At 37.8% G+C, this 13,003-nt stretch overlaps 1 protein-coding gene across 13 annotated transcripts in view; it reads left to right on the forward strand.

Annotated features, from left to right (window-relative positions):
• USP54 (ubiquitin specific peptidase 54) overlaps positions 1-13,003 on the forward strand; it is a 115,828-nt gene that overhangs the window by 62,347 nt on the left and 40,478 nt on the right. For all 13 annotated transcript variants that reach the window (XM_075025800.1, XM_075025801.1, XM_075025788.1 and 10 more), the window contains 5 exons: positions 3,488-3,622; positions 5,912-6,025; positions 6,188-6,270; positions 8,572-8,677; positions 11,978-12,124. In XM_075025800.1, the coding sequence (XP_074881901.1) occupies positions 3,488-3,622; positions 5,912-6,025; positions 6,188-6,270; positions 8,572-8,677; positions 11,978-12,124 (585 nt within the window). The remainder of the gene's footprint in view (positions 1-3,487; positions 3,623-5,911; positions 6,026-6,187; positions 6,271-8,571; positions 8,678-11,977; positions 12,125-13,003) is intronic.

Here is a 13,003-nt window from a genome sequence, read left to right on the forward strand (position 1 = left end):
ACTTACCAACATGCCAAGAATAGATTATCAGTGTAGTAATCAAAGTACTGCTGCTAATTCAATATTAGTAATTGCTCAGATTTTGTGTTAAGCTAATATATGTTTTGGGGGTTTTTTTAGTTCTTGATTTTAGTTACTGAAAACTGGTAAAACAGGAGAGACTTCCCTTGTGTCTGAAGCTTTTAGCAGTGTCTTTTCATATTGTTGCTGCTGCTAGGGATATGCTTATTTGTGTTGGAGTGCAGCCACTGAGAGAGTTCATCACTGTGGTGAATACACTAATGGGGTTTTCACTACCTTCAAATTCAGGTGAAATAGTTTTTGAAAGAGAAAAAACTTTCAATGTTTCATATATAGAGTTCTTATAAAGTTCTAGAAGCGCTTGGAGAAAAGGTGTCATGAAAACTCCTGGGGCAGAATCAGCAGGGCTTTCTTGGTCTGCACCCAACTGGCTTTCAGACCTGCATATGGAACAAATATGTTAGTGATTAACAGTATCACTCAAGGGCAAGACCTAAAATTAAGGAGAGAGATCTGACTAAGATAACTTAAAGATGAAACTGCAGGAAATGCCACACCTGTCCATCTAATGCTGAGAGACAAGAAAGACCTGTTCTGAAGGTGAGCAAAGAACCTATCTTGAAAAATAAGGAAAAGGGGACACCCACCCCACCCCAAAACCCCCAACCAAACCCAGCGAAAACCAACCTCCCCGTGTTCAATGTGCTTTTGACTCCATTTGAGGTGCTCTTGGAACTTCCTACGAGCACTGTGTTCCAATGTGCTCTAAACTGTACCATGCAATGACATGATAAGATTTGATCTTTATTAGATTAAAATGCATAATTGCTCACTGGTTTTAAGACTTTTTTCCTTGTAATCTAAATAAGACTACGCCATTGTGTGCTGTGTCATTACAAATTTTAGGATGCATTCTTCTATACAATATTGGGATCTTTTACATATTAGAACTCTTTGCAGAATTCTTTGTTGTTACTGAATTCTTTCTGTTCTGTGGTTGTGGTAACAGATTTCACAGTTTTCTGCTGTTTAATGAAAGTTTTTTGGTTTTAATTGTGAAGGCTGTAATTATTTTGTGATGCAAAAAAATTTAAAATGTGGGATCTTGTGAAAAACAGTTGCTTGTCATCAGGATCACTGTTTCCTTACTGGATGTCTTTGTGTTAACTAGCAGATATGTTACGGGTAAAAGTAAAGTATACTATTTCTTTAAAGTTGGAAATTTAAAATGAGAGTTTTGGTTTGCTTGCTTGCTTCTGCTTTTACCTAGTTTGGAGCCTGTATTGATTCTCTCCTCCCCACCGAGAGTGGAGAGCCATTTCAGAGCTCTCATTGAGGGTAACTGGGTCCTGTCCATCAGTTCACCGCAGCGAGGTTGTGTGCCAGTTGCTAGGCGAGTGCCTAGTTTCCAGATCTATGAAGTGAGATTGATGATAGCCAGAATAAACACATTTCCAAAGCAGTCATGAGTATTTTCAAGTGTTCTTAAATTATTTCATGTAAAATGCTGAAGCAGGATGGAATTATGTTTCACTGCTTTTTTCTTTTCCTTTTTTTTTTTTGAGGTCCACTGAAATGAGAAAATTTACTAAAGAAATATGAAACTTGCTCTGTTATCACAGTGACAGAAATAGTAATCAAGGTTGCTAAGTACAGAGACTTTGTCATTCTTCCCATTTTTTTATATGTGTATATATAAAAGGTAACTGAGGAGAGATATTGTCTTAATTCATGAAGTGTGAGACTTACTGCCTCACAGCCTTCTCTTCATTACCACTTTCGTCATAATTATTTGATGCTCTAATAAAGGTAATATTAGAAGACCTATGGGCTTCATCACAGTGGTCCCTTACCCATAATGAACACCATAAAGGACTACCAAAATAAAAATAGCAGTAAAGAGAGATGGGCATTATACACCTATATTAGATAATATGTCAATGCTATAAACTGTACCATTCCTACAGCCAGAAATGGCAGGGGCGTGGAAGTGGGTTTGCTGACTGTGGAGCGACAGCTGTGTTGTGCACTCTTTCAGCTTCTTCAAAGCAGCCGAGATTGCACAGTTTGGCAAACCTTCTTGCAGTTTACCTGCTCATTTCCTGATAAGAAACAAATAAGAATAGTTAAAGGAGAGAAAAATTCAAGTTATTTATTTCCAGTTAATATAGATCCTAAGTATACTAGAGAGAAGCTTTCTGTAATTAAGGGAGAAAGTGATACATGAGTTGACATTGCTACAGATTCTCAGTGTAGATTTGAAAGAAAACCAAATTGGCAAACCAGTTTGAGGCTGGCTTTCTCCTTGTTTGACTAAGTTTAGAAGGCAGAAAAGCCAAGTCGTGCATAATTGAAGATGATCCATTCTTACTGCAAGAGAAAAAAAAAAAAAGGAGATTTTCTGCAATATTTAGGGAAATTGTGAGGGAAGTTTTATAGGAAAGGGCAAGCAGAATTTTGAGATTGACACTGATGAAGATGGTTGCTTGTGATATTAAATGAGGTAGAAAGCAGAGCAGAGTGGTGATGGAGACAGAAGGGTCTTGTGTGAAAATAAGGGCTGGAAGTTTTTACTTAAACTGAGGATCTTACAGAATTATATTCCTGTTATTGTAGGAGGGGCACAATGAAAGTTAAATCACTGTTCAGAAGATCTTTTGGATACCTCACACACATGTGCACACACAGGTACACACACACACACAAAATAGGGTTTTAATCAGTTGGGAATATGAACTTTCATGGATATAATCCACATTTTAAATGATGATGCATCTTTATAGAACTACTCATCCTTGCAAATGATTACCCAGATGACCTGTGAGTTATAGTTATGAAAATGCAAGTTTATGGCAACAAGTGAACAGCTGGCCATACACAGGAACTGCTGTTCATATTGTGCCTTTTCCCTCCTGCATGCTGACCCAAAACCCATCTAATGCTTACCCACTTCTTGGACTTACTAGAAAGTAAATTCCTTGAAGAGTGAAAGCAGCAGGTTGTGGCTGTTGAAGGGCTGAGACACTTGGAGAGAGTTGCTTGAAGGTGGAAAGAAGGCGGTATGTGTAAGAAGAAAGCTACCAAGACGGGAGTGAAAAAGTGAACTGGAGAGGGAGAAATAGGAATAAAAAGTGAGGAACTTTTGGTGTCCATTGTATTTGCTTCAGGAATCAAATATGGGGGAAGATCCAAGGGGGACTGACACTGAGGGAAATTTACCCCTAAGCTCCTCCCTCTCCCTTGGATATGTGAAAGGAAAGGAAGGAATACACAAAGGTGGATATGATTTCAAAGGAGGAGCTTTTAGGATTTCTCTTGTAGTCCCTGTGCAATACAAATACCTGTGTGTTGCTTGATCCAAGTGAGTTAAAGGTTTGTTGTTTGTTTTCAGATAACTTGAGTAATGTTTTGAAAATACAGTAACTTAAAACACAGTAACTTAACTATCTTTTTATTTTCTTACTAGAGTATCTTCAACCAGTTTCAATGTAGCAGTGAGAAGGTACTGCCTTCTGATGCCCTGCGCACTGCTCTTGCAAAGACATTTCAGGATGAGCAACGCTTCCAGCTGGGCATCATGGATGATGCTGCTGAATGTTTTGTGAGTGTAATTGAAATACGGTTTGACAGGCATAGATGCAACCCCCAACTACACAATTCTTTTTTTTCCTTTCGTTCCTCCTCTCCCCAAATTCCAACAGACCTTGCATGTGTGGCCTCAAAAAGCCCACAGAAGATCCCCAAGCTCGAAGTGATCCAGTGGGGAACCAGTATTTGGCTTGAGAGTCATTGCTATTGATTTTGAAATGGAAACATCAATGTTATCCATTTTTACAGTTACTTTCGAATATGTAATGCTTGCAGTCTCCAGTGTGTCTTGAATATGAACTGTAAAAAAAATTGCCCTGCAAGAATGATCCAGGATTCTAGTTTTAAGGATCACCTCAAAAGGGTGAAAGGACATTTTGTTTGCCAGTTATTCTGAAATCATGTTTTCACAAACTCTAGCTAAGGGAAAGTAAAAATAAATAAATAAATCAAACACAACCCAACGTAGTTGTTTATGTTTGTAAGTTGAGGTAAGCAGTGGTGAAATGGATCATCTCCAAATATTTCTGTTGCTGTATTTGTAATCCATCTGACAATTTTTTTTTTTGGCTGGTTATCTCACCAGTGTGGTTGGGAGATGTGTTTTACACAAATCTTGCATCCCTAAGCTTAGCCACTTGTTTTCTTTTTATACTTAAACTCTTCCTTGACATCCATTATGTTAAGATTTTATTCTTACCCACATTTCCTCCTTCTCCTTCTTCAGTCTCCTAAATTTCTTTAACTTAATGAGCAGGTATTTTTGTCTTGCTGACCTATGGGCTGCTCCCCTTTTTGGAAATGATGGTGTCCATGGGGTGGCCCAGGTGTGTTTGTATCCTACTTGGTTGTTGAACAAAGATGTTAATTCTTAACCAAAGTATAAACATACTGGAATTACTACTGCAAGGTAAAACTTCTCTCAGGTAAAGCACCTATCAGAGTGGGGTCCTTTCTATATGTTAAATCTTTCATTTCCTATGCCTACCTAATTTGACACTTGCACTGTAAGAAAACATAGAAATGGGGATAAATGCATATAGCTGTTGTAGTTCTCTTAAACTAAGTGGACTGATAATGGGCTTATGATAACCCAAAGTATCCTGTGTTTGTAGAATACTAATATAGCAAAATAGTATAGTTTAATGAGCTCGCTTAAAATGGAAGTAGTTCATACCAATAAAGCCTCAAAGTGAAATAAATTACATTTGCCTACGCAGGAGCCCCTGTGAGCACAGTTATGTCAGATCTTTGTATGCAGTCCAGCACTTGAACAGAGTTCTATATGTAGTAGAACATGGGAACTTCTGATTTAGTTTCTTCCTTGTGAAAGCTAATCTAAATAGTCCATCTAATACTGCTGTGGGAGTCCCCACAAGCAGGTTGGTTAGGTTAACCATACTGGCACAAGGACAGTTAAAATGGGTACAAGTTCCCTTTTGAGGTTAAGCTTTAAGGCAGAGATTATTCCATAGCTTTTCACTTAGTTAACCTTTTCAGCCCTAAAGGCAGAGATTTAATTTAAATGGCAGAAGAGCCTAGATCCTAAAGTTCAAGAGAAATTGTATGGCATCAGAGCTATTTCGCCTAATAATTAATCTTGTTCTGCTTATTGCAGGCCTATAAACCATCCAGGCAGCTCATAGTCATAGTGAAAAGTGTGCTGCTTGAAGAGATATCAGTAGACTTCTGGCATACCCAGATTAATGTTGGCAACGTTGGGAGGAGAAGAGATCTTAGGACAAGAACTCCTAGGAAACTGGAGTTGTGTGAAATAATATCTAGAAAATGTTCAGTGCTTTTCTTTCATGCGGAATTTAGTCTGCCTCTTCATTTGTTACTTCTCCCCCTTTTGATAGAATGTAGCTTATTTGCCATATTTCAAAGCCCTTGTGGAATACAGAAATTGATTCGGGTTACTTTGTGTTGATGGGAAGTTAGTGGCAACCCAGTGATCTTAAAACTGCAGAGCTGCTTTGCCTGTTACATTTGGTCAAATCCACTGATGCTTGAGAATTGGACAGAATAATCAGTGGCAGAATCTTTAGCTGTTCTAGTAAACAAAATAAATGAAATAGCATTTCAGATCACAAGTGGTAGCCATTTTCTTTTGTATCAAAGAAATGCCAACTTCTTTGTTTTCTAAGCAATTTGTTTTCAAAAATTTGCAGGAGGCTTCTGTCTCTAAATAATGCTTATAACATTATTGCATCTGGCATGCTTTTGTGATTTATATTTTAACTTTTGTCTACATTTGGAATGATGTAATGCTTTTTTTGCTTTTTCTTCTCTTTTTGGCTAGGAAAACCTGTTAATGCGAATTCACTTCCACATTGCAGATGAGACAAAGGAAGATATTTGCACTGCACCCCATTGCGTTTCCCATCAGAAGTTTGCAATGACATTGTTTGAACAGGTGAGGTACTGATAAATGCTTTATACAAATGACCGGTTCTCAAGTTTCAAATTTTCATTCCCAAGACATGCATTGCCATGGTAAAAAAAGATACAAGCAGAAATGTTGCTGTGGAAATACTCGTTTAATCATGTTGATGTATTACGTTTTCTTTCTCTTTAGTGTGTTTGTACCAGCTGTGGTGCCACCTCTGACCCATTACCTTTCATCCAGATGGTACATTATATTTCCACAACCTCACTCTGGTGAGTTGAGATTTTTACAGGGAAGAGAACTTCTCTTTTTTTTTGTACTGGTGTTGCAGTTTGATCTTTACCTTCACAAGATTAAATGTCCAGAACATGGTATATTCAAAGTTGGTGGAGCTTTGATAACTGGGATAAAGAACATGAGGATTTAGTGGAGCAGAAGATACCAGTTTAGGCATGGATCAGTGTGTCTACTTGTTTATGATTCTGAATCTGACAACTGTCGCAAAGACTCATGTACGTTTTGAAAGACCTTAATATGTGAGCAGGTGAGTTAGGAAGCAAGATAAGAAAAATAAATAATTTATGCTGCAAAGAACCTTTGGACATTTACTCCATCCTGTTCAAAGCAGGACTAACTTCAAAGCTATATCAGGCCGCTTGGGATTTTGTGCAGCTGAGTTTTGAAAACATTCAAGGACAGAAGTTCCATGACCTCTGGGCTGCCTGTTCTAGTGCTTAACCACTAAGTCTGAAATTTTTTTCCTTGTATCCAATTGGCATTTTTGCATCTTTTACCTCTTGTCCTTTCTCTGTTTGCCTCTGCAAAGAGTCTGGCTTATGTTTGGCTTCTCTTACTGCTCTTCCTATGCAGTACTGCTGCACTGAGTGTGCTCTGACTGAGGTGTGAGACTTTGTATTTTCCTTTATTGAATTCCATGAGATTCCTGTCAGCTCATTCCTCCGACCTGTCAAGATCCTTTTGAATGGCAGCACTCCCTTTCTATATATTGACTGCTCCATCCAGTTTGGTGTAATCTGTAAACTTGATGGGGGTGTATTCTGATTCATCATCCAGGTTGTTAATGAAAATGTTAAATATCATCATCCCCACTATTATTAACTCCTGAGGAACACAGCTCTTAACTAACTGCTGGTTATGTTTTGATCCTGTGAGCCTGAAGGTCCAGCTAGGTTTTTGTCCCCATTGTATTCTACCTGTGCAGTCCACACCTTCCAGTTTGGCCACAAGAATGGTGCAGATCACTTGGAAACCTTACTAGAGACCAAATGATATTCACTGCTCTTGCCTCCTCAACAGAACCCATCATTTTATGAGAGGAGATGATCAAGTAGGTCAGGCACAGTTTGCCCTTGGTAAATCCATGCTGGCTGCTCTGACTCACCTTCTTGTCCTTCATCTGCCTAGAGATGACTTCCAAGGGGATTTGTTTTGTCATCACCTTAGGTACTGGAGCAACACTGACCAGCCTGTAGTTACTCAAATCCTCTTTCTTGGATGGATATAGCTCTTGCTTTTTCTAGTTATTGGAGAACTCCTGTGGTCACCATGACCTTTCATTAAAGAAGAAGGTGGTGCACAGAGCAATGGCTCTAGCTCTGCAGTAGTTTGTTTGAATGAATGCTAGAGGAGAGAAGTCTTCCTTTAGTAGGTGGCTGTGCAGTTAAAAGCTGCTTAAATCTGATCAAGGCAGGAGTCTGTTATTCGCTTCTGTCTTGAAACTTTGATTGGGATGAAAACTTCTTTGTTTCTTGTCCTGCATGTGAGACGTAGTTAGAGCCCCCCCCAAATTGTCTTGAAAACTGCTGGTTGCTCTTCTCGTGCAGATCTTTATCAGGAGTATTGGAAAGCATTCCCCCTTGTGGCTGCTACCTGACATTCCATCGAGCTTTAGGGTTTTTTTTTAGGTTACCAGCAAACACTGTGTATCAGAATATTATTTATTAGAAAAACAGGAAAATAATTATGTAAACGGTATTAAATATTTTATATGAAATATGTCAATAAATTTTAAGTCACACATTATTTTAAAAACACCAGTAAACAGCAATGTACTTATTTACCTCTTAAACCATTTTAAGCTTGAACATGTTTTGAGCTCTAGTGTTCTTGGGTACTTGCTGTCACCTTTCTTTCAACTTGGACAGTGAAATCAATTGGGTACTATGCTATTTTTTGTTTATAGTTTTGTTATTAAGGATGTGATTTACTGTGCTACTTTACTAAGGTGGTTATTGAAGGAAAGCATTTTGAAGCACATATTTCATTTTGAACTGAAGTATTTATCAAAATGCTAAAGCTTGCTTTCAAGATGTAAATTTTAAGCCAAAGTAGAAAACTTGTTTTCTTTATGCAGTATTATTATGGAAGGTATAGTAATTCACACTTAATAATTATGTGATTTTTCTGTACTACCAATATTAAATGTAAAAAGTGTTGTGTATTTTAAGGTTCTTAACTTTTCATAAAATTTAAGTGCAATTTATACTTCATGTGGGTTTGTGTTTTTATTTTATTATTAAACTTTTTGTTTTCCATGCTTTCTCTATGATAAGCAATCAAGCTATTTGTATGCTGGAGAGACGAGAGAAACCCACTCCAGATATGTTTGGAGAGCTACTACAGAATGCCAGCACTATGGGAGACCTGCGAAACTGTCCAGTTAGTATCTTTAGTTTTCCTTTTTGGGGGGGACAGGCAGGACAGAAGACGTTTAGTAGATTACACTGATGTGTACGTTTAACTCATGAGCATTTTCAAGGTTTAGCTCATCATAATGATAAAAAGGGTAGGTAAGAGAGCTTTCTTTGGGTTTTAATTCAGTATCTATCAGTTATTCCATGAAGGAAGGGAAAAAACTACTGATGTTGAGTGGTGCTTTGACTAGACACAAGTAGTGAGACCAGGAATAGACATAGTGTTTGGATGAAAACTAAAAATGAATGTTTCTGAGAGTTAGAAACCACAAAAAAGTTGATGAGGCAGAATAAATTGGAAATGCTTACATTGCTCCCAGGGAATGGCCACACAATTGATACCTGCTCAAGCCTGTGTTCCTGCTAGAAGCACCTATCGTATGTTTGCTGTTCAGCTTCACTGAGAGTTGGTGAGGCATCCAACACTAGCATTACATGAAGCTGCAATCATGCTGCTTTCATCATGTGATGAAAGTTCTGGGATCTTACCTAAAGAAATGGAAATGACAAAGAATTTGGAGGCTGTATCTTTTCATAGGAGATTTCTGTTTGTTGACAGTGGTTTTGATTAGCTAGGCATTTTAGAACAATGTTCCCACTGTTCATCCCAGTTTCTCTGGTGATTATTTCTGTTGAGGGTAGTGTGCTTCATCTGTAATAATAGCATGGGAAAAGAAGTACTTATTTCTTGTAAAATCTTTCCAGCAGTACCATGCTATGGCACGGATAGCAGAACTTTTTTTACCAGTTACTGTAATCATGTGTACAAGATTGGTTGTTTTGCCTTGATAAGCTTCCATTCAACTTCATTGCTACCCTTCAGCTGGAATAAATTGAACTGTTGACCAACCTGCTGTACCTGCAGCATACAGCCAAAATGTTGGTCAGAGGTAAAGAGAGAAAGGACTGCCACTTCCCACTGCCAGACAACATCCCGACAGTGAAGGGCTTACAGGCTACACAGCATATCTGCAAGAGCTATGCCAAAGGCAGAAATCATCACAGAAAATTTGAGGGAGTATTGGTTTGTTTTTCTGAGTAAGGTTTGCTATTCAGAGTGTGGGAGATATTGACCAGAAAGTATAGGCTATAGTTGTGAGTGATGACTGGTGTTGCGTATGTCCAGTTGATAGTAACAGGCTGCTGTTGTTTAAAATGTTCCATTCTGCTATGCAGTAAATGTCTGACAAAATTCAGCTAAATTAAGTCTGTGTATCAGTTGGGTTAAGGAAAATTTAAAAAATTCACGTAAATACAATTTTTTTTTTTCTTTTTTAATCCTAAGGGCTAGATTTCTAAAGCAAGATTTTGATATCTTGTTCTGCCTTTTTAATTTGAGTATGTCCAGATCCAGGGCTTTAGATAAGTATGCATACTTTTTTACATAGTGATTAATAGGTAGGGCAGGAAACAGCTGCATAATTGCTGCTTCAGGTAATGCTGCTGTTAGACTCCTCACCAGTCCTCTGTGAAGCAATACAGGCTCTAACAGGAATGGCTTGTGTGCCTGTTCCCTGGGGGCAGTGTAAGTATTTCCATTTTATCCACCCCCCCACCCCCTTTCTGTAACTTACAACTCTGAAACATTCACTTTTAGTCTCTATTGAAACATTTTTTTGGAATATTGGCTCACTTATCTGAGTAAAAGAAACGAAGATACTGTATTGTTTAAAAGATTCATGAGTCCAGCTATTTAATAACCGAAGCATGGGGAGTTTAATAGAAAGACTTTCTTTGTCAGGGTGAAATGCTATTTAACTGTGAAATAATTGGTTGGATAAAATTGCTTACTAGTACTTGCTGCCCCTTTCTTCTTTTTGGAAAATTTTTCTGTTGAGGCTTAGCTAAGGGTGGCCTAAAAGTCATGCAAGGGAAGCTTTTTATCAGGATGCCATATTTGTCCTGTCTTGCAGAAAATGCTGATGTCATCTTTGCTTCAGCTAGCTAACAATTTGAGAGTAAGATAGGTTTGTTGTGAGGTAATCCACAGGAATGCTTGTACTTTCAATGACCCGTGCAAAATATGTGTGAATATAGTCATCTTAATATTAAAACCTCATATCTACATTTAAACATTACAGTCCTCTACCTGTAAAAAAAAATCTGTCCTCACTGCCTTGTTGTTAAGCTCATTTCTTTCTGGTTTTTTTAATTTTTCAGTTTTGTCTCTCATTGATAATTAGGACTGAAATTCTGGTTAATTTTCTAAGTTACTGTGGGGAAGAAAGGCTTTATGATCTCTTCCCTGGTTGTAGTGTCAGAAATTATTATATCCACTTGTGAAACTGGTCTCTGTAGAGATGAGAAACTATCTCACTATGAAAATGTTTTGGGTTTTTTTTTCTGGAATCTTGCAGAAGTAATTTTGTGACCTGCCACAAGGGGAGAGAGTGAATGTTGGAAAGGAACTTTGTCATAGTTGTCATGTGTTGTGTCCTGCCTGCTGCGCCCCCCCCCAAAAAAAAGATAATGCACTGTTTGCTAAAATTACAATGATAATCTCTTAATTCACATGGTGAACTTTTTTCATGATGCCCACAATTCTAAAAGGTGATGGATTAGAAGGACCACTGAGAAATGTCTTAGCTTCACAAGCAAGCTTATCTCTGAGAAGTACTCTGGCTAGAGAGTGAGGGGAGACTGGCCAGTCAATAAGCACTGGAGGAGGAAGGGAAACAGGAAATAAGAGGTGAAGAACTGCTATGGGTTAGTAAAGCACCTCTTATTCTCATGATCTTCCAGCTGCTGCTCTCATATCTATATGAATATTGACCTAACTATCCTGTCTAAGATGAGATGCTTGAGGTACCTTGTAGAACAACCACCCAATTTTAACAGCAAAGCAGCACCTTGAAGCTCATGTAAAGCACCAGTCTCTGTAAATATAATTTTTAATCTGAGATTCTGATCAAAAGAAAGTGAGCTTTCCCTCCAATTCCTAAGAATGTTTCTGGGATCTTTCATGTATGCTTGCTTATCTTTTTTTAAGCAAGCCTGCTTTTGCACTATACCTTTTAATCATTAGTAGTATGAAGAAGAATCAGCAATGTTCACTTTAAAGCTTGTGAATACCAAATAGTCTTGATAACACTCCTCATCTGTGACATAAGCAGTTCATATCTTGACACTGAGCATATTACATCTGCTGTGTTTCACCACCACCTCTTTGGAAGCTGTACTTTTGAAACTTATACTTGTTAGTGTCTTGCCCTAACATAATAAGAGAAGGATTATATTCAATGTTTTGTTTTATTTAAATCCTCAGAGTAACTGTGGGGAAAAGATCCGTATTCGTCGTGTGCTGATGAACTCTCCACAGATCATCACCATTGGCTTGGTTTGGGACTCAGACCACTCTGATCTGGCTGAGGATGTGATTCATAGCCTGGGCACTTGCCTTAAACTGGGAGATGTGAGTTTTTTGTATTTTGACACTACCTACAAACACAATCTTTCTCATGCTAGTCTGTAGTAGCGGATCAAGAAAAATAAAAAGTCGCCATCTTTACCTTTTCGGTGTCCATGAATAGAGGGCAGATCCAAGGATGTGACCTGTTCCAGAATGCTTCACAAAACCTGTGAAAGTACTGGTGTAATTGCATATTCTTGTATTTCTGAAATGACTGAAAATTAAAAATTACTCCAGAAAACAAAGCTTGTCTAAATCAAGAAATATTTTTAAGTGCAAGGTAATTTTGGGTTGGGGTTTGTGCTGTTTCCATGAAAATACATATGCACTCTTTCATTTTGAAGAACAGAAGTTTGTTTCTATTTCTTTTGAAGACAAAATGTATTTTGGGGTTCTGTTTGGTTTTGTTTTAACTTCTTTAAATCCTCTTTTCATTGAAGTGTGTGGTTGTAACACTTAAGAGTTAGTTATAACTGAGCAGTTGCTGGGAGATGGTAGCTGGCACTGTGTGATTGAATGATAGATTAAATTAATTAGTGTTTGGGATCTAGAGGTTTGTCCCCTAGAGAATTCACTTATTCTAGATTAGTTGATGCTTTGGAGCTGAATTATTGTATACCAAATTGTAGCTGTGTCTTACTGTAGCATTGAGGTATTACATTAAAATAATGAAAATATGTATACACACATATATAAAAAAAGCATTGGCCAGTGCACAGTGTACCAAAATTAGTGCGAGTTAATGGAAATGTGGTTATGAAACAGTGTGGTCCTTGCATAGTAAAGAACGAACACACTAAAAAAATGAGTTCTGTGTGTTTTTAGGTAAAACCTGATCAGTTAAATAGAAAACAGGTGGGGGTTTTTTGTGTGTGCTGAATT

Source organism: Buteo buteo, chromosome 4 (assembly GCF_964188355.1).
Source record: "Buteo buteo chromosome 4, bButBut1.hap1.1, whole genome shotgun sequence".
NCBI classification, from domain to species: domain Eukaryota; kingdom Metazoa; phylum Chordata; class Aves; order Accipitriformes; family Accipitridae; genus Buteo; species Buteo buteo.